This window comes from Engystomops pustulosus, chromosome 8, assembly GCF_040894005.1.
Source record: "Engystomops pustulosus chromosome 8, aEngPut4.maternal, whole genome shotgun sequence".
In the NCBI taxonomy this organism is placed as follows: Eukaryota; Metazoa; Chordata; class Amphibia; order Anura; family Leptodactylidae; genus Engystomops; species Engystomops pustulosus.
Genome location: NC_092418.1, coordinates 100,064,928 through 100,087,181, shown reverse-complemented (window position 1 = coordinate 100,087,181; position 22,254 = coordinate 100,064,928). Strand labels below are relative to the sequence as shown.

General features: G+C 44.3%; 1 protein-coding gene across 1 annotated transcript; it reads right to left on the bottom strand.

Annotated features, from left to right (window-relative positions):
* Window positions 1-963: 963 nt before the first annotated feature.
* On the bottom strand, window positions 964-19,889 carry IGFBP5 (insulin like growth factor binding protein 5). The gene is made up of 4 exons (XM_072121994.1): window positions 19,037-19,889; window positions 3,973-4,190; window positions 3,752-3,871; window positions 964-1,933 (listed from the first exon to the last, which is right to left on the bottom strand). Exons 1-4 carry the CDS (start codon window positions 19,365-19,367, stop codon window positions 1,802-1,804), a joined length of 801 nt encoding a protein of 266 aa, XP_071978095.1. The 5' UTR covers window positions 19,368-19,889; the 3' UTR covers window positions 964-1,801.
* Between the last annotated feature and the right edge of the window lie 2,365 nt (window positions 19,890-22,254).

Below are 22,254 nucleotides of genomic sequence, written 5' to 3'. Positions count from 1 at the left end.
CACAGTCAGCAGGGCCGGCGCGTCTGTCAAAGTTTTTTTTTTTTTGCAAAGTCAACATAACAACTCGTTGTCTTGTTGCATTTTCCATACAGAGATTAAAAGGCAGCAAATGAAGGAATGCCAAGCGCAACCATCCGCAACGTTACTGAACGTCCTGTGCCAGTCACTCCAGCCGGCCACATGGTGACTTGACTGTAAACCAAAACTTTTGATCACCTGTTCCGACTTCAGATTCAGTCTGAACTTTGACATCCATTACACGTAGGGTTAAATATCTCCTCCAATATCCCCTCAGTCCATACAATAGCGGAGCGTATCCGGCAGTGTCAGATAATGTGATATTCATGTCCCTTTAAGTGGTAGATTCCATGGAACTCGTCACCACGTCCATTTAGCATCTTCATAAACTTCCTGGCGTTTTGTTCTCCGCCCGTCCCACCTCCATACACAACAAATTCTAATTCGGCAAGAAGAGAGTCCAAAAAAAAGTTCCCTATGGCTTTGTAAGACTTAGAAAAGTGGTATCTAAAGCCTTCATTTCTTTAAAGCTCGAGTCCCGGACCGACTCAGAAACTGGCGAGCCGCCCCGTCACCCAGGAGCAACGACGGATCGACTCAACGAAAAAACAAAAAGTTGCAGCTTGTAGCTTATCTTGTTCAACAAACCATTGAAACGTCATCAAGAAAAAAAAAACACACACAAAAAACAGCACCAACATCTATTCTACTGCCCCGATTGCCCTTTAATTAGTGAAAAGGAACCTGGACCAGCGGGTGAAGCCTTCAATAATAACACAAAGCCGAGAAAACGGGCAAAAAAAAACGGGCAAATAGTTGGCAAGATGCTTTGGCAGAAAAAGGGAAGGGGGTGAGGAGTAAAACTAAATCTCTTGCTGCTATAAGAATAGAAGCAAAAATACAGACAAAAAAATTCCTTAAAATACATATAAAGTTTTTTAATTAAAAAAAACAAATGTCACAGCTTCTCTGCGTATAAAGACATGGGATCGACGAATCCGGAAGGACTCTCCACAGGTCCAGCTGTGATCAGATACCTAAGAGATGGGGTCTGGAGAGTCGTCTGGCACTAGGGGTCACCGATTCCGCACATGACCCCGTGTATGGAGTGCCCCGTGCCCGTCGAGAAGAAAAAAAACGACAAAAATTTGTAATTTTTTTTTTTTAAAGTGACGATTAAAGTTTTACGATTTCTAGAGCTTCAGTCACTGAGCACATCCCCCCCTCCTCCGCGAGACGTGGACGAGGGGACAGATACTTGCGAGTATGATGACTAATTGGTCATCTCTTGTAAAAAAAAAACATAAAAACAAGGTTTTTTTTGGTGGCACATGACCAATGCGTTACATACCATGTACAACAAAACATAGAAAAACCTTTGTGAACGTAAAGACATACATGTGCTAGACCAGGACAGCATAGAACCAGCGTCAGCCTAAGGGACCTTCCCCCATTGTCAAAAAAATAAAACAAAAATAAAAGCAACAAGTCGTCTCCCAGGGTCGACTGCCGCCCATTCTCTTCTCTGTCGCTTCAAGTTTTACACTGTGTTTTTATATAGAAGTTCTCTTCTCCTCGGCTTCTTCATCATTGTCTTTTTTTATAATTATCTTTCAAGATTTTTTATTATATATATATATTTTTTTTGCTTTTGCCAATGAGATGAGGAAAAAAAAAACAATAAAAAATAAAAGAGGGAGAAATCCTCATGGACATCCCAGGACAAAGTAACGAAAAAACACAAGTGATCGCGTCCATCCAGAAGCAGATTGAGAACTGGGAATCATTCGATGTTACTGCTGTCAAAGCTGTGGCACTGCAGGTCACTGGTGGCGTAATCACTGCCCGGGAGCTTCAGCCCGTACTTATCCACACACCAGCAAATACCACGTTTACGACCTCTGGAAGGTTTACACTGTCATAAGGAAGAAAATAACATTGTTAGAATACTGCCCCCTATGTACAAGAATATAACTACTATAATACTGCCCCCTATGTACAAGAATATAACTACTATAATACTGCCCCCTATGTACAAGACTATAACTACTATAATACTGCTCCCTATGTACAGGAATATAACTACTATAATACTGCTCCCTATGTACAGGAATATAACTACTATAATACTGCCCCCTATGTACAAGAATATAACTACTATAATACTGCCCCCTATGTACAAGAATATAACTACTATAATACTGCCCCCTATGTACAAGAATATAACTACTATAATACTGCCCCCTATGTACAGGAATATAGCTACTATAATACTGCCCCCTATGTACAAGAATATAACTACTATAATACTGCCCCTATGTACAAGATTATAACTACTATAATACTGCCCCCTATGTACAGGATTATAACTACTATAATACTGCCCCCTATGTACAGGAATATAACTACTATAATACTGCCCTCTATGTACAAGACTATAACTACTATAATACTGCCCCCTATGTACAAGAATATAACTACTATAATGCTGCCCCCTATGTACAAGAATATAACTACTATAACACTGCCCCCTATGTACAAGAATATAACTACTATAATACTGCCCCCTATGTACAAGAATATAACTACTATAATACTGCCCCCTATGTACAAGAATATAACTACTATAATACTGCCCCCTATGTACAAGAATATAACTACTATAATACTGCCCCCTATGTACAAGAATATATCTACTATAATACTGCCCCCTATGTACAGTAATATAACTACTATAATACTGCCCCTATGTACAAGAATATAACTACTATAATACTGCCCCCTATGTACAAGAATATAACTACTATAATACTGCCCCCTATGTACAGGATTATAACTACTATAATACTGCCCCCTATGTACAGGAATATAACTACTATAATACTGCCCCCTATGTACAAGAATATAACTACTATAATACTGCCCCCTATGTACAGGAATATAACTACTATAATACTGCCCTCTATGTACAAGAATATAACTACTATAATACTGCCCCCTATGTACAAGAATATAACTACTATAATACTGCCCCTATGTACAGGAATATAACTACTATAATACTGCCCCCTATGTACAAGAATATAACTACTATAATACTGCCCCCTATGTACAGGAATATAACTACTATAATACTGCCCCCTATGTACAAGAATATAACTACTATAATACTGCCCCCTATGTACAAGAATATAACTACTATAATACTGCCCCCTATGTACAAGAATATAACTACTATAATACTGCCCCCTATGTACAAGAATATAACTACTATAATACTGCCCCCTATGTACAAGAATATAACTACTATAATACTGCCCCCTATGTACAAGAATATAACTACTATAATACTGCCCCCTATGTACAAGAATATAACTACTATAATACTGCCCCCTATGTACAAGAATATAACTACTATAATACTGCCCCCTATGTACAAGAATATAACTACTATAATACTGCCCCCTATGTACAAGAATATAACTACTATAATACTGCCCCCTATGTACAAGAATATAACTACTATAATACTGCCCCCTATGTACAAGAATATAACTACTATAATACTGCCCCCTATGTACAAGAATATAACTACTATAATACTGCCCCCTATGTACAAGAATATAACTACTATAATACTGCCCCCTATGTACAAGAATATAACTACTATAATACTGCCCCCTATGTACAGTAATTACTGATCTATAGATATTTTCTATAACTCGTCTCTTACTTGTTTTCTCTTGAAGAATCCCTTCCTGTCGCAGTTGGGGATGTAGAAGGCTCTGGGATAGACACGATGCGACATTTTCATGTCTTGCATGACGGTCTCCATCTGTCGGCGGCAGGGGCCCTGTAATAGAGGTGGGGTATTAGATTGTGTAGTGAGTGGAGTATTACGGCCACTGGTCCCCTTTTTTGGATTTCTTTTCATTAACCCTTCCCATCCCTTACCAGTTCGGATTCTATGCTGTACTCGGGGGAGGAGAGGGTCTGCGCCTTGTTCTCCACCGGGATGATCCTGGCTGCTGACTGTTTCTTCCTCTGTAAGAAGTTCAGAGCTCGCACCTTCTGCTCGGAGACGCTGAGGGGTACTTTACGGGCATTTTGCTTCTGGTGGTAGTGGTCTTCGGTGTCCGATGTGGTGGGATCTTCCTCTCTTGATTCCCGTTCTGGAAGGAAACAAAATGAACGGAAGTTTAGAAAAACAAGACAACACAAAGTTCTATAGATGAGCAGAATGAGACCCTGTAAGACCTGGGAACCATGGGGGGCGCCTCGAGGATGAGGCAGGGTAGACCCCACACCTGCCAGGCTTTCCATGCTCCGCATCCTTGGACCCCTGTATGAGAATCGAGAGTGACCCTCAGTTTTCTGGCAGATGGGGGCTACTTTTATTCCCTTAAAGGGGTTTTCCAAACTAAAAATACATTTTGAACCATTCTCTAGGGATATCAGATTTTTGGGGGTCAAACACTCGGACAGATCTGCCGCCATAGATCAGCACAGAGAGCGAAGTTCTGGACTGAGTCACTTATCTCACGTCATATGAACAATGCGCAGTAACCCGGTCTGACCACTACACAGGGAGGGGCGCTGTCTGCTTCCTGTTCCTACATTTGATACATTTTATCTATATATATTCCCAGGTCTCCGCAGTATATAATGTATACAGGCTGGTGGCTTCACACTCGCAGCGGCTCATGTGGAGCTCGCAATCTAATGACCTAATGACGGAAATCCATAACCCCCTCCGGCTCCGCTTCACATTACACTGCAGCACAAGGCAATGGCCACCAGGGGGAGACAAACCCCTTCACATGGCGCCTCCGCCGCCGTGCACACCAGATCCTATGGGGCACATTTTCTAAGGGGTTACTAAGGGGCGTGCGCCAGTTTTCTGTTGTACTTTGCATGTTCTTTCTAGTGCAAACGGCTCACACAGTATTTAAGAAGTGTTTGTCCCACATTTATGTCGCATGTGACGTGGCTGCCCTACTCCCCATACAACATAAATTTCTGCACTGATTTATCATTCGGAGTCCGTTAGAATAGTACATAGTACACCCCCTGCACACAGTACACACTGCACATAGTACACACTGCACATACTACACCCCCTGCACATAGTACACCCCCTGCACATAGTACACCCCCTGCACATAGTACACCCCCCCCCCTGCACACAGTACACCCCCTGCACATTGTACACACTGCACATAGTACACCCCCTGCACATAGTACACACCCCCTGCACATAGTACACACCCCTGCACATAGTACACACCCCCTGCACATAGTACACACCCCCTGCACATAGTACACCCCCCTGCACATAGTACACCCCCCTGCACATAGTACACCCCCTGCACATAGTACACCCCCTGCACGTAGTACACCCCCTGCACGTAGTACACCCCCTGCACATAGTATACACTACACATAGTACACCCTAGACATAGTACACCCTGCACATAGTACACCCCCTGCACATAGTATACACTACACATAGTACACCCTTCACATAGTACACCCTGCACATAGTACACCCTGCAAATAGTACACACCCTGCACATAGTACACACCCTGCACATAGTACAACCCCTGCACATAGTACACCCTGCACATAGTACACCCTGCACATAGTACACCCTGCACATAGTACACCCTGCACATAGTGCACCCCTTGCACATAGTACACCCCCTGCACATAGTACACCCCCTGCACATAGTACACCCCCTGCACATAGTACACACTGCACAGGGCACTGCACATAGTACACACCCTGCACATAGTACACCCTGCACATAGTACACCCCCTGCACATAGTACACACTGCACAGGGCACTGCACATAGTACACACCCTGCACATAGTACACCCTGCACATAGTACGCCCCCTGCACATAGTACACCCCCTGCACATAGTACACACTACACACAGCACACACTGCTCTGTTCTTACTACATGTGGCCAATGTCTTAACTTTCAGCCTTTGGGACACAAATCCTATAATTGTGGAGGAATCGGGTGCAGGATTCTACAGAAAGAGACAGGACACCGGTCCAGGGGTTTGTAGAGGATTTTGTGTCCTAATTCGGGGCATCGATTTCCTTATTCTGGATCAACACTGTAGGGTTATAGGTTGGACTTGATAAAACTTTCTCTCGTTCCACCTTACATAAAGTTATCTTTGCAGCGACATAAATATGATTCCTTTGTCTCATTGTTCCTGTCCATTATTAGGGTCTTCTTGGACCTCCGTATCCTGAGGAGTGGTGGAGTCTCCTCTGACCCGGTCACCAGGACACAGAGGGTTTCCCTATGAGTGACATGATTCTCCCTCCATGGCTCCCCCTATTGTGAAGCTCCATACACATCATACACAGCTCCATATTCAGGAACGCTAGAGGGATGATTGGGAACAGGACAGGGGTGTAGCATAGACCCAATAAATACCAGGACCTATTACAAGCTCTGCAGTATTTTTGTAAAAGTTGGCCCCCAAAGGTCCTATAGGAGCCGACAACAGAACCTAATCCTTAGGAGCTAAGCCAGAAGAGACCCCTTTAATGGAGGCACAATTCGCTTTTATCCAAAGTTTAGGGAAATGATTGAGCAGAATATTCATAGTTACAGCGCCACTATGGTTCTCAGGTTGTGTGCGGTACTGCAGCCCAACAGAGGTCATCATACGCCCGCCTATACAGTAGTAGGGCAGCTGTACATCCCCTTTAATAACCTGTAGTTTCTCTATGCTGGGAAAGTCATTGTGAGTTTAAAGACGAGGACTTTCTGCAGCGTCATCTTTTAAGACAATATTTGAGGATTGGATTAAGGGTCCCGCTGCAGTTCCCATCATACACCGCAGCCCCCCCCCCCTCTCCCAGGTTTCCATTCTCTTGTCGCCATGACCTTGCGGTCAGCTATTCAATACTTTCTGAAAGGAGCGATGACATTCACACAGCCCCTTTAAGTATCCAATTCTGCATCACTACCCCCAATCACAAAGCCAAGTAAAAACAAAACCCAATTATGGCCCCATTCTGCTCCTAGGTGTAGGGTCTGGGGGTCAGGGGGATGACACTTAGGGGGAGAATGTCTGAGTAAACATGGATCTGCATTCCCTCCTGTCCACCTGGAGCCTCCAGAGCAGAAATCCCAGCTGCTGCCCACAGGACGGACATCTGCTCATCGGGTACCTGCTGCCATGAGACGTGCAGGATCCCAGCAGCTCCAGAACCAGCACAAAGCGGATCCTCCACGCACAGCAATGAGGGCTCTATAATGTCTACAGAGACCCAGGTCTCATGTCTGACACCAGGACCGCATCCAAGGACAACACTGATCCTCAGCAGAGGGACTGCAGACCCACCGCAGAAAGATGAAGGACTGTGATATACGGATTTATATTCCAGGATTGTAGCTTCTCCAAGGGCACTGCTCACACTGCTGTGCTCTGTGAACTCTGCAGTCAGTGTAAGGCAGTGATGGCAAACCTTTTAGAGACTGAGTGCCCAAACTACAACAAAGACCCACTTATTTATCGCAAAGTGCCAACACAAAAATGTAATTTGTGATTTATACTCCCTTCTCTGTCACAGATTTCGTTGATACCGGCACCTGAGGCACCAATAAAGCAGAAAATAGTCCCAGGTAGAGCTGTCACTTTAAAATAGCTCTGTGCACAGCAAGTCCTGGTCTGTCTGGGACTGCAAGTATATACCTGGAGTCATCTCTGGTGATGGCCTGAGTGCCCACAGAAAGGGCTCCGAGTGCCACCTCTGGCACCTGTGCCATAGGTTAGCCATCACTGGTGTAAGGTATTGTCCTTGGAGAGATGTTGTAATCAGAACTTTATATATCTTTGTAGCAGCAGGACTTTCAAATATGGATTCACAGTCCTGCTGCTACTAACAACATGTGCAAAGGTCTGATTACACATCTCTTCAGGGACAATACAAAACATTATTTGCAGAAAGCACAGAGCACAGCTGTGTGAGGATACACCCTCAGTATAATCCTGGAATATAAATCCGTATATCACAGTCCTGCTGCTACTAACACTCTACACAAAGGTCTGATTACACATCTCTCCTGGGACAATATATAACATTGACTGCAGTCTACATGGTCACACCTTCTGACAGGTTCCCTTTAAGGTGTAGAATTCTGCAAAAAATGTATCATTCAGTACAAGGGAATTCGGCAACTTTTGAAGTTTTCACTCCAGAATTTGCTTGACTTGTTGCCATAATTTCCCATTTGTGTTCAGGTCATGAACCAATTCCTTATTTTTCTCATCTGAAATATCTGCCCCATATGAACATGATCCGATCCCGAGTTGTTTGGTTCCTTGAAGCCCTGAAGCTCCGACCTCGATACAATGTTTCTCCGTCCCGGCTACAGGGATCAGGTTTAAAGAAAATCGTGTTAGTTCCCCCCCAAGACTATGGAGCCGCTGCCAATGGCGTCCGGCCGGGTCCTCCATCATCCTCCTCGGTTTACCATTGGCAGGACCCCTGAAGTAAACACAATCCCCATAAATCCTGGCCAGAGCGGAGAGCGGTGCATTAGCTCTAGGATGTGGTCTCTCGTCCCCTGCTCCCCCTGTTTTCGATTTGAAAACACTCAAGATTCCTTCTCCTGTTGCCAGGGGAGACTGCAGGGCCCTGGATTTATGGGCGCCCTGGGAGAGAATGGGTGCAGCCACAGTTGCTCCTCTATTACAGCAGCCTGACCCCGAGCAGAGACAAGTGACCCTGTTACACGTGCAGCCATGAGGCGCACAATCCCCCCCTTGTTCAGGACCTGGCCTCCATTCCCAATTACGTGTTGAAAAGCAGGGACTGTGCGAGACGTCGAGGATTTGTCGAGCTTTACATGAGAGCCGAGTAATGGCCTGTGTGTTCCAAGCCTCCATCTCTACCCCCCTCATCCCACACCATTTTTATAGGACCAGATGCACAAGATCTCCCAAACTCGGCACCCGTCCCTTGTCCGAGGAGCCCAAATCAGAAGAAGCTGCACAGAAAGTTATGGACGGATGCAGCCGAGCCGATTCTGTACATTGAGGCAGATGGTAAATTCCGACTCGTTGAGCTCTGCTACATCCAACACTTAGGGGGGTGACTGTAGGATGTGCTCTCTATGGGGTCCGGCTAAGGGCAGCCCTGCCCCTCGTCAGGTTCCTGCTCACCACAGGCAATGCTAGAAAACAAGAGAGGAATTGGAGCAGGGGTCACCCCATCCTCCCAGGGTAAACAAGGCGCAGATGTTCTGGACCAGCCCATTGGGGTCCCAGGCGTCGCTTTCATGTATCCTCCAGCCTGGAAACATTGTATCACCTCACTGAGACTTCTACATACTGTAAGGTCCGCGCTCAAGAAGATCCAGCACTGGGCTAATGGACCTGGTACTTCCATAAATCCTACACGAAGATATCTGGTTCCATCAGAGAATTAAAAAAGGATCTTTCCATGTCCTAGAACAAAAACACAACTCAAGTTCTGCTCTGTGCTTAGACACAAATTAAAGGGAACCTGTCAGCAGCCATGACCATACAGACTGCAGTGTTATGTATTGTCCCTGGAGAGATGTGTAATCAGACCTTTGTGTGTGTTGTTAGTAGCAGCAGGACTGTGATATATGCATTTAAATTCCAGGATTGTAGCTTCTCCAAGTGCACTGGGGCTGTGTCCTCACACTGCTGTGCTCTGTGCATTTAACTGCTTTACAGCCCATCCCTTCTGCTCTGAATTAATGTTATCAGAGGCACTTAGAGGGTGGTTGATAATATTCTATGCTTAGAGCACAGCAGTGTGAGGACACAACCCCTGAACAACCCTGGAATATAAACCACAGTTCTGCAGCTACTAACAACATACAAAAAGGACTGATTACAGATCTCTCCAGCAATGTGACCTCCGCCTTAGACTATGGGTGATGTAGCAGTGCTGGCGTTGTGCTCTCATTGATGCCTTAGATATTAGTTCTATACAGTGTTATACAGGGTGTTCCGGCTTGCATCATGTGACTCTGTGTATATGCTGTATATATATATACAGAGTCATAGAGTCATCCCTCCTAGAGTCATCCTGCAGATGTTGCCCTGCAGGGAGGGTGTGCAGCGCTTCGTCCTCTCCGTGCTCTCCATTATCAGGGCAGGTTTTAAATAGCCGGTGCGACAGCTCGGGGTCAGGTCACAGAAATCACAGACTCATCTCTCATGGCGGATAAATATCAGCTGTGGAAACACGAGGATCTGAGAGGTTGCGATTGTCTCCTGTGCACACACCTGCAGGGCAGGGCGCAGCAGTGACAGACAGGCACAGAGAACAGCAGTGACAGACAGGCACAGAGCACAGCAGTGACAGACAGGCACAGAGCACAGCAGTGACAGCCTGGCACAGAGAACAGCAGTGACAGACAGACACAGAGAACAGCAGTGACAGCCTGGCACAGAGCACAGCAGTGACAGACAGGCACAGAGAGCAGCAGTGACAGACAGGCACAGAGAACAGCAGTGACAGACAGGCACAGAGAACAGCAGTGACAGACAGGCACAGAGCACAGCAGTGACAGAGAGGCCCAGAGCACAGCAGTGACAGAGTGGCCCAGATCACAGCTGTGACAGAGAGGCACAGAGAACAGCAGTGACAGACAGGCACAGAGCACAGCAGTGACAGAGAGGCAGAGAGAAAAGCAGTGACAGCCTGGCACAGAGCACAGAGCACAGCTTTGACAGCCTGGAACAGAGCACAGCAGTGACAGCCTGGCACAGAGCACAGCAGTGACAGCCTGGCACAGAGCACAGCAGTGACAGCCTGGCACAGAGCACAGCAGTGACAGACAGGCACAGAGCACAGCAGTGACAGACAGGCACAGAGCACAGCAGTGACAGAGAGGCACAGAGCACAGCAGTGACAGAGAGGCACAGAGAACAGCAGTGACAGCCTGGCTCAGTGCACAGCAGTGACAGCCTGTCCCAGAGCACAGCAGTGACAGCCTGTCCCAGAGCACAGCAGTAACAAACAGGCACAGAGCACAGCATTGACAGCCTGGCACAGAGCACAGCAGTGACAGCCTGGCACAGAGCACAGCAGTGACAGCCTGGCACAGAGAACAGCAGTGACAGCCTGGCACAGAGAACAGCAGTGACAGACAGGCACAGAGCACAGCAGTGACAGACAGGCACAGAGAACAGCAGTGACAGACAGGCACAGAGCACAGCAGTGACAGACTGGCACAGAGCACAGCAGTGACAGCCTGGCCCAGAGCACAGCAGTGAAAGCCTGGCCCAGAGCACAGCAGTGAAAGCCTGGCCCAGAGCACAGCAGTGACAGCCTGGCTCAGTGCACAGCAGTGACAGCCGGGCTCAGTGCACAGCAGTGACAGCCTGGCACAGAGCACAGCAGTGACAAACAGGCACAGAGCACAGCAGTGACAAACAGGCACAGAGCACAGCAGTGACAAACAGGCACAGAGCACAGAAGTGACAGCCTGGCACAGAGATCAGGGTGCAGCAGTGAAAGGCATGCACAGATCACAGCAATGACAGCTTGGTACAGAGCAAGGGAGTGACAGCGTGGTACAGAGATTAGGAACAGCAGTGACAGACTTGCACAGAGCACAGCATTGACAGCCTGGCAAATAGCAAAGGAGTGACAGCCTGGCACATAACACAGGGTGCAGAAGTGAGAGACTGGCACAGAGCACAGCAGTGACAGCCTGGCACAGAGATCAGGGAGCAGCCATGAGAGACTGGTACAGAGCACAGCAGTGACAGTCTGGCACAGAGCACAGGGCACAGCAGGTGCACTAGGATGGTGAGGAATGAAGTGTCCCAAACCCCAAACCTCATGTCAGGAGCAGGGGGGGGGGGGGTGGCATCAAGATTCTACATGGCTATTAATATGCAAATGAGGGGTTCAGTCAGTGCACTGTGGGCGTGGCTATGAAATTCGGCTTCACCAATTTTACTGACCAGCACCTCCCCCTATTCTCAGAATGTGAAACTAGGCAAAATCGTGTGCACCAAACCTCCTGACCGACCCCTTTGGTGCACCAGACCTCATAGCCATGCCCACAGTGCACTGGAGGGTTCATTTACATATGCATTTTACATATGATTTCTCTGCACAGATTTTCTCAAAAGAGGAGCTGTAGACTGGAGACCAAGGGGCACATTTACTAAGAGAAGTGCAGGGGATGTACTATGTGCAGTGTCCTGTGTAGTGTGTATTATGTGCAGTGTGTACTATGTGCAGTGTCCTGTGTACTATGCGCAGGGTGTGTACTATGTGCAGTGTGTACTATGTGCAGTGTGTACTATGTGCAGTGTGTACTATGTGCAGTGTCCTGTGTAGTGTGTACTATATGCAGTGTCCTGTGTACTATGTGCAGTGTCCTGTGTAGTGTGTATTATGTGCAGTGTGTACTATGTGCAGTGTGTACTATGTGCAGTGTCCTGTGTAGTGTGTACTATGTGCAGTGTGTACTATGTGAAGTGTGTACTATGTGCAGGGTGTACTATGTGCAGGGTGTACTATGTGCAGGGTGTACTATGTGCAGGGTGTACTATGTACTATGTGCAGTGTCCTGTGTACTTTGTGCATTGTGTACTATGTGCAGTGTCCTGTGTACTATGTGCAGTGTGTGCTATGTGCAGTGTGTACTATGTGCAGTGTGTATTATGTGCAGTGTGTACTATGTACTATGTGCAGTGTCCTGTGTACTATGTGCAGTGTGTACTATGTGCAGTGTGTACTATGTACTATGTGCAGTGTCCTGTGTACTATGTGCAGGGTGTACTATGTGCAGTGTGTACTATGTACTATGTGCAGTGTCCTGTGTACTATGTGCAGGGTGTACTATTTGCAGTGTGTACTATGTCCAGTGTGTACTATGTACTATGTGCAGTGTCCTGTGTACTATGTGCAGGGTGTACTATGTGCAGTGTGTACTATGTGCAGTGTGTACTATGTGCAGTGTCCTGTGTAGTGTGCAGTGTGTATTATGTGCAGTATGTACTATGTGCAGTGTGGACTATGTGCAGTGTGGACTATGTGCAGTGTGGACTATGTGCAGTGTCCTGTGTAGTGTGCAGTGTGTACTATGTGCAGTGTCCTGTGTAGTGTGCAGTGTGGACTATGTGCAGTGTGGACTATGTGCAGTGTCCTGTGTAGTGTGCAGTGTGTACTATGTGCAGTGTGTACTATGTGCAGTGTGTACTATGTGCAGTGTCCTGTGTAGTGTGCAGTGTGTACTATGTGCAGTGTCCTGAGTACTATGTGCAGTTACATGTGTAGTGTACAGGGGGCACCAGATTCAGGATTTCTGGGGAACGTTCTTCATGAATCTGGTGCCCCCTGCACTGCCCCAACAGAGGGCACCACATTTTTTTGGTGCACCTTTAACATGGGGCGTGTGACACACTTCTGTCTAACGCTCGTGGACTGAGCTCTGGACACCCTCTAATTTGTGTCACATGAAGACTAGTGCAGCCGCGACAAAAAAGGGTCCACAAAATTGTCACGTGCGACACATTTGTTGTGCAGACACTTCTTAAATACATGTACAGTTTGCACTAGAAAGGTGTAAGGTCCAACAAAAAACTGGCGCACGGCCCTTAGTAGATGTGGGCCTGTATGTTTAGTTTATATTGGAGGTGACATTTTGTAGATCTTAAAGGGGTTGACAAGTTTTTGCTTTATAAGATCCAGATAATGAGGGATTGGTTGGGGGGGGGGGCGCTATTGCAGAAATCCTTATGGAAAATGCAGAAACTTTCTGTAGTGGAAATGAGCGGTACTGCAAGTGGGAGAAATGATAAATGTACAAGTCTTTGGCCTCAGCTGCAATCCTAATGCATCGCGTCTATATACATCAATGCAGGACAGGACTCCACTTCAGGTAAGAGAAGTAGGGGTTAAACTGCAGGCTTCTACTACTTATCCCTGTGTCTTCTGTGGAACTTCTCTTATTAACATTTTTTTGTGCTGACACAGCAGTTTCTGGCACCCCCTCCCCCTCCACACCTCACTCTTTCAAGGAAAGGAGAGAAAATAAAAGTATTAACCCTTCATAGTGTTCCTATATCTGAGACACGGTAGCTTTCTTGATGAGGTGGTGGGGTTCCCCTGAACCCCCATCTGTTAAATTTGGAGTCTAGAAAGAAGGACATCTCTCTGCTCCACAATCCATAAAACATCCAAAAAGACACAACATTAGGACACATGTAATGAAGAACTGGCCCTTTAAGAGATAGAATGGGACCTATATAATGTATCCACATGATATAGTGCCATAGGATAGTCAGTTGTCTGTATTATCTTATAGTGGAGAAGGGGTTAATAGCAAAATATAAAAAACAAAACAAAACAAAAAGACTCCAGCAAAGAAAAGGTTAAATGTCTTCTGTATAATTTTCCCATCAAATCTGCAGTTTTGGCAAACACTTGGCTAATCCTTGATTACTGATACAAAGTATGAGCCCTGGGCGAAGATCCACGTTACTCAACCCGAGCTCAGACTACAGCGAGAAAGAGGAGAAAATCCACAGTAACCCTGGTGCAGAGAACCGGCCCTAATATAGTATTATAGGAGCAGTATTATAGTAGTGATATTCCTGTACACAGGGGGCAGTATTATAGTAGTAATATTCTTGTACATAGGGGGCAGTATTATAGTAGTTATATTCTTGTACATAGGGGGCAGTATTATAGTAGTTATATTCCTGTACATAGGGGGCAGTATTATAGTAGTTATATTCTTGTACATAGGGGGCAGTATTATAGTAGTTATATTCCTGTACATAAGGGGCAGTATTATAGTAGTTATATTCTTGTACACAGGGGGCAGTATTATAGTAGTTATATTCTTGTACATAGGGGGCAGTATTATAGTAGTTATATTCTTGTACATAGGGGGCAGTATTATAGTAGTTATATTCTTGTACATAGGAGCCGTATTATAGTAGTTATATTCTTGTACATAGGGGGCAGTATTATAGTAGTTATATTCCTGTACATAAGGGGCAGTATTATAGTAGTTATATTCTTGTACACAGGGGGCAGTATTATAGTAGTTATATTCTTGTACATAGGGGGCAGTATTATAGTAGTTATATTCTTGTACATAGGGGCAGTATTATAGTAGTTATATTCTTGTACATAGGGGGCAGTATTATAGTAGTTATATTCTTGTACATAGGGGGCAGTATTATAGTAGTTATATTCTTGTACATATGGGGCAGTATTATAGTAGTTATATTCTTGTACATATGGGGCAGTATTATAGTAGTTATATTCTTGTACATAGGGGGCAGTATTATAGTAGTTATATTCCTGTACATAGGGGGCAGTATTATAGTAGTTATATTCTTGTACATAGGGGGCAGTATTATAGTAGTGATATTCTTGTACATAGGGGGCAGTATTATAGTAGTTATATTCTTGTTCATAGGTGGCAGTATTATAGTAGTTATATTCTTGTACATAGGGGGCAGTATTATAGTAGTTATATTCTTGTAAATAGGGGCAGTATTATAGTAGTTATATTCTTGTACATAGGGGGTAGTATTATAGTAGTTATATTCCTGTACATAGGGGCAGTATTATAGTAGTTATATTCCTGTACATAGGGGCAGTATTATAGTAGTTATATTCTTGTACATAGGGGGGCAGTATTATAGTAGTTATATTCTTGTACACAGGGGGCAGTATTATAGTAGTTATATTCTTGTACATAGGAGGCAGTATTATAGTAGTTATATTCCTGTACATAGGGGCAGTATTATAGTAGTTATATTCTTGTACATAGGGGGCAGTATTATAGTAGTTATATTCCTGTACATAGGGGCAGTATTATAGTAGTTATATTCTTGTACATAGGGGGGCAGTATTATAGTAGTTATATTCTTGTACATAGGGGGCAGTATTATAGTAGTTATATTCTTGTACATAGGGGGCAGTATTATAGTAGATATATTCTTGTACATAGGGGGAAGTATTATAGTAGTTATATTTTTGTACATGGGGGGCAGTATTATAGTAGTTATATTTTTGTACATAGGGGGCAGTATTATAGTAGTTATATTCTTGTACATAGGGGGCAGTATTATAGTAGTTATATTCTTGTACATAGGGGGCAGTATTATAGTAGTTATATTCTTGTACATAGGAGGCAGTATTATAGTAGTTATATTCTTGTACATAGGAGGCAGTATTATAGTAGTTATATTCTTTTACATAGGGGGCAGTATTATAGTAGTTATATCTTTGTACATAGGGGGCAGTATTGTAGCAGTTGTATTCTTGTACATTGGGGTAGTATTATAGTAGTTATATTCTTGTACATAGGGGGCAGTATTATAGTAGTTATATTCTTGTACATAGGGGGCAGTATTATAGTAGTTATATTCTTGTACATAGGGGGCAGTATTATAGTAATTATATTCTTGTACATAGGGGGCAGTATTATAGTAGTTATATTTTTGTACATGGGGGGCAGTATTGTAGCAGTTATATTCTTGTACGTGGGGGGCAGTATTATAGTAGTTATATTCTTCTACATAGGGGGCAGTATTATAGTAGTTATATTCTTGTACATAGGGGGCAGTATTATAGTAGTTATATTCCTGTACATAGGGGGCAGTATTATAGTAGTTATATTCTTGTACATAGGGGCAGTATTATAGTAGTTATATTCTTGTACATAGGGGGCAGTATTATAGTAGTTATATTCTTGTACATAGGGGGCAGTATTATAGTAGTTATAGTTTTGTACATAGGGGGCAGTATTATAGTAGTTATATTCTGGTACATAGGTGGCAGTATTATAGTAGTTATATACTTGTACATAGGGGCAGTATTATAGTAGTTATATTCTTGTACATAGGGGCAGTATTATAGTAGTTATATTCTTGTACATAGGGGACTGTATTATAGTAGTTATATTCTTGTACATAGGGGGCAGTATTATAGTAGTTATATCCCTGTACATAGGGGGGGGGGCAGTATTATAGTAGTTATATTCTTGTACATAGGGGGCAGTATTATAGTAGTTATATTCTTGTACATAGGGGGCAGTATTATAGTAGTTATATTCCTGTACATAGGGGGCAGTATTATAGTAGTTATATCCCTGTACATAGGGGGCAGTATTATAGTAGTTATATTCTTGTACATAGGGGGCAGTATTATAGTAGTTATATTCTTGTACATAGGGGGCAGTATTATAGTAGTTATATTCTTGTACATAGGGGGCAGTATTATAGTAGTTTACATTAAATTATGAATTATATATTTGTGTAAGGACCTTAAGAATAAAACAATCTTTCTGCACGTTGTAATGGGATGTATATTTATGCAAACCCAAACACTTGCCACATTTTTTTTTAGAGACGAGCAATGCTAGATTAAAAAAGTCATAACTAGCTCTATAATTTATATCCAGTAACTTGTCCTGAAACCTGACAACAAGATATGAATTTATCACTTTCCACTGAGGAACACAACTGCAGCACTGCCCCTAGTGGAGGATTTGTAAAATAGCAGATAATTTTTCCTCAATGTAGAACAGAGCAGGGACAATCCATGTACTTGGTTGCAATGAGATGAACTTCTATTAAGAATCATTCTGTTAAAAAGCCCAGGCTATCTATCCATCTATCTATCTATCTATCTATCTATCTATCTATCTATATATATACACACACATATATATATATACATATATATAGGGTTGTCGGCAATATGCCAGCTTTTTATTATAAATACATATAGTTACATAAGCCATCCTGTGCCAGCTTTATTGAGCGAGAATAGCCGGGCTCTGCGGGCATCGTGCCAGCAATAACGTAGGTGGACCACTTGTTTCTGGGCGGAGTAACCCTTTAAGTGCTGCACATAGCACTGGCAGTATAGCTGCAATATATATATGTATTAAAGTGTTTATATAGCACCAACATATTCCATACCGCTGTACAATACAGATGAGACCCTTCCCCATCTGCAAAAAGACTGTAAAAAAGAGCTCTAATATTTTGCGTTAATAAGTTCCAACCAGAATTCAGACTTGCAGGGGTCAGGGGTCACTATTATTGCGGTGGGGGCTGCGATAAATGCCGCTGCAGTAGTTTGGTCCCAAATAAAGTATCAGTAGCCAATATGAATGGGGTGGGGACCCACACTGGATGATTACTAGACAAGGACACGGATAGGCGTGGACCCTCTGGGGTTCTGTCAGAACACTTGTGGGACTTCTCGCATTAACAGGTTATTAGCCAATTCTGCTTCACCAGTTCATGAAATACACACATTTTTGTCCCCAATTTTCACACTGACCCCTGAGATCATGTGACCCGTAATATTAGGGTGAGGATGGAATGTATCTGCAGAGTCCACATTCCACAGTTGTGAGGTTTATGGTCACAAGGGGTTAATCTGAGTGGCTGCATGATTGCCATCATTGCATTAGAGTCTATGGAGGTGGCAACTGCAAACACTAAATCTGCCTGGCAAATGGAGAGTTAAACATTCATATAAAGTTTCCCTAAACTTGACTTTGCATTTTAGGGAGGAGGGGGGGGGGGTGAACCAACCAGGGATCCTGGGAGTCATCCCCCACCACCCACCAGTGCAGGGACCCAGCAAGAGATGACACTTAACCATTTCCAAGACAATTATGAAGCAAAACACAAAGCGATGTCATCACTAGGGAGCATTAACCCTTCAGCACCCGGGGCTATTTCTACAGATGCAGGGATATTCTGGGAACTCTGGAAAGTTTACAAACTATAAGCCCTGACGGGGGGGGGGGGGCACATGACACCCTGGGAGATTCTGCTGCATCATGAACTTGGGAAAGGGGGGGGGGGACTTGGGTTGAGGGAGGTCACAGGCTGGAATCTGTGTGTGGACAGTCCTGAAAAAACACAGGGATTCTAAGGAAAGGTTTGATTGACAGCTGTCAGTCATACACAAGACAACAGAAGAGGAGTCCGGGGGCACTTACCTATTTTCACCTGGTCCCTGTAGTTCTTCTCGCTGAGGCAGACCCCTCTGCCATGGAGCAGGGCATGCAATGGCTTCTCCTCTCCTTGCTTAGGAAGACACCTGAGCCCCCCAGCACAGCGCTCAGTGTAGACCCCACAGGACTGACTCTCTGCCAGGGCACAGGTCATACAGCAGCCACAGCCTGGCTCCTTCACCAGCTCACAGCCCACAGGGGTAGGTGGGCACATGGACATTGCCTTCTCATCACAAGGCTCACAGTGCACAAAAGAGCCCAGGCACTGGCACAGCCCAAGGCACAGGGTCAGGATGAAGCAGGCAGACAGGATCATGGTACAAGTCTGGGGAGGGGGTGTCCCTGCACAATAATCCAAAAAAAAATAATGCCAAAATCAGCGATGCAGCTCCTTCCCTGGCACAAAGCAGGGATGCGCTAGAACAGTGCAGGTAAGTGCTTCCAGCCAGGTAAGTGCTGCTGTGCTCATAGACACATCCAGCAGCAGGGATCGGATCCTACCTGTAGCTGCAGCAGAAAAAAATCCCTACGTTCTAGATCACAAGCTTCTCCCCTTGTGTTTCATGCACAGTAATCCAGTCATAAAGCTGCAGAAAGTCTCATAAAAAAAAGGCAAAAAATCCTCAAATCTGCCAAAAAATATAAAATATATAGAAACAAAAGGCTCTTGCTAAACTGCAAATCTTTTTTTTTACTGGGGGTAAAAGAAGAGAATTTCCTCCTCCAAAAAAGTGTGAAGAAAAAGGGGAACAAAAAAAGTCAGAAGAAGGCAACAAAATGACAAATCTCCCGGCGGTTGTGCCCTGCAGAACTTTCTAAAGAGACTGATCCCTGAGAAGCCAAAGCTGTCTCTTAAATAGACTACCCCTGGCCGCCTGCCAGCCTTCCCTGCAATCCGATATCACGACAGCCAGGCTGGGAGCTGCCAGTAAGCAGGCGATATAGCCCGATAGAGATTAACCCCTTCCGCCCCGGAGTCTTCTCTTCCTCTCCTTCTCCCGAGTGCAAAGTGTTAAAGAAAGTTTCCCTGCAGCAAAGGAATGTGAACATGTGGACCGAGGGCCGGGAAGGGGTTAACCTGCAGGTTCTTTTGTGCGCGGCTCAGGCGTCTTTGCGCGTTCTTTTTTGTTACTTTGTGTCCAGTTTGTGGCCGGGAGCTGAGGGGTTAATGGCCCGGGGGGGGGGGGGGGTCTGATAATAGCCCCCTTAATGTCGGATGATTGGCAGAGGTGAAAGTACAGGAAGGATAATACCCAGAACCGGTGCCAGGGTCCTTATTGCTGTCCCAGAAATGGAGCAGAGTTTGCTGTGAGGATTTGGGGGAAGCGGGCACTTATGTTATTGCAACAATGTATCAATACAACAAACAACCCAATGTCTGGATCATGAGGCTTTGTGACCAGGGGGAACTTATGTTATTACAACAATGTATCAATACAACAAACACCCCAATGTCTGGATCGTGCGACAACAGGGGCACAAGGAGGGGGGTGGGCAGTGACTACAGCATGGAGAATTGGTGGCTGTGACCCCCAGAGGAAGCCCAAATGACACAAGTGCCCGTGGACTTTCTCCATAAAGGTCTTCAGATGGAGGAGCCTTGTGCAGCACAGACCTTCACCCCCAGTTTTCCCTTCGCTGTTTGCTCAGTGTCTGGTTTCTTTTGTGCTTTTCTTTCTGCTCCCTGAGCATTTATTGGGTTAGTGTCCCTGTAAAATGCACCTGTCAGGAAGACAGATGTACTGATAATAATGTACATCTGGAAGAGAGCGGTGCAATAGTCTGCAGACTGTGGAGCTGCTCCACTCAGTCAGCAAGGGGTTAAAAAGGTCTCACACAACTGGACGAGGGCCGATTGTCGCTCTTATGGAAGGTGGTAGTCCTCTAGGTAAAGGGTATAAGAGATTGTACTTATGGTCATGATGGGAGTTGTAGTGCTCTGGGTATAGAGTATAATAAATTGCATTTATGGTCATGATGGGAGTTGTAGTGCTCTGTGTATAGAGTATAATAAATTGCATTTATGGTCATGATGGGAGTTGTAGTGCTCTGTGTATAGAGTGTAATAAATTGTATTTATGGTCATGATGGGAGTTGTAGTGCCCTGTATATAGAGTATAATAAATTATACTATGGTCATGATGGCAGTTGTAGTGACCTGTGTATAGAGTATGATAAATTATACTATGGTCATGATGGGAGTTGTAGAGCCCTGTGTATAGAGTATAATAAATTATACTATGGTTATCATGGGAGTTGTAGTGCCCTGTGTATAATGTATAATAAATTATACTATGGTCATGATGGGAGTTGTAGAGCCCTGTGTATAGAGTATAATAAATTATACTATGGTCATGATGGGAGTTGTAGTGCCCTGTGTATAATGTATAATAAATTATACTATGGTCATGATGGGAGTTGTAGTGCCCTGTGTATAGTGTATAATAAATTGTAGTATGGTAATGATGGGATTTGTAGTGCACTATGTATGGAGTATAATAAATAGTACCATGGTCATGATGGGAGTTGTAGTGCTCTGTGTATAGAGTATAATAGATCATGATGTGGTTGGGTCATGTTGGGGGTTGTAGTCCTCTAGGTGTAGAGTATTATGTGATAGTTTGAGTTCATTCCTGTGACATAGTCTGTTCCCTCTGGAGAGTCTTCTCATAGCCTGGTGGGTAGGTCAGACACTCATAGGGTGGTCCTGGGGTCTTGGAGGTTGGATGATGGAAAGGCATCAGAATCCATCATTCGCTCTCCGCAGGATATTTGGGGCTTTTCTTCACTGTCCCCATCCTTACACTTTGGCTCATCCTGATCCCTCTCATCTATCTCCTATGTGTTGTATTACAGCTGGAAGGAGGAAAACTTCTTGGGATTATCTCATTAGGAGGCATCTGCAGCCTCCTCGGTGCCTCACTTTAGGAAAGACTTTATAAATGACTTTAAGTCCAGACATAATTCATATATCTGTGGATTAGGTGGAAAAGCCTAAAGTCCAAAAGGAGTCTCCTGCTTTATCATGGAGCCAGATGCTACCCCCTGCCCTTACCCCTGCCATAGTGACTGCTGGAAATAATATATATATATATATATATATATATATATATATATATATATATATATGGACAGGGATAATATGTGTATATATAAATATATATATATATATATATATATATATATACGGTACTTACCCTGAT

What these genes read in the sequence shown, in the direction of transcription:
- IGFBP5 (XM_072121994.1), bottom strand. Translation starts at nt 19,367, where the DNA reads ATGATCCTGTCTGCCTGCTTCATCCTGACCCTGTGCCTTGGGCTGTGC. An exon ending in ACAGCATAGAATCCGAACTG is followed by an intron (nt 3,872 to 3,972) that starts GTAAGGGATGGG and finishes CCTCTATTACAG; the next exon opens with GGCCCCTGCCGCCGACAGAT. An exon ending in GATTCTTCAAGAGAAAACAA is followed by an intron (nt 1,934 to 3,751) that starts GTAAGAGACGAG and finishes TCCTTATGACAG; the next exon opens with TGTAAACCTTCCAGAGGTCG.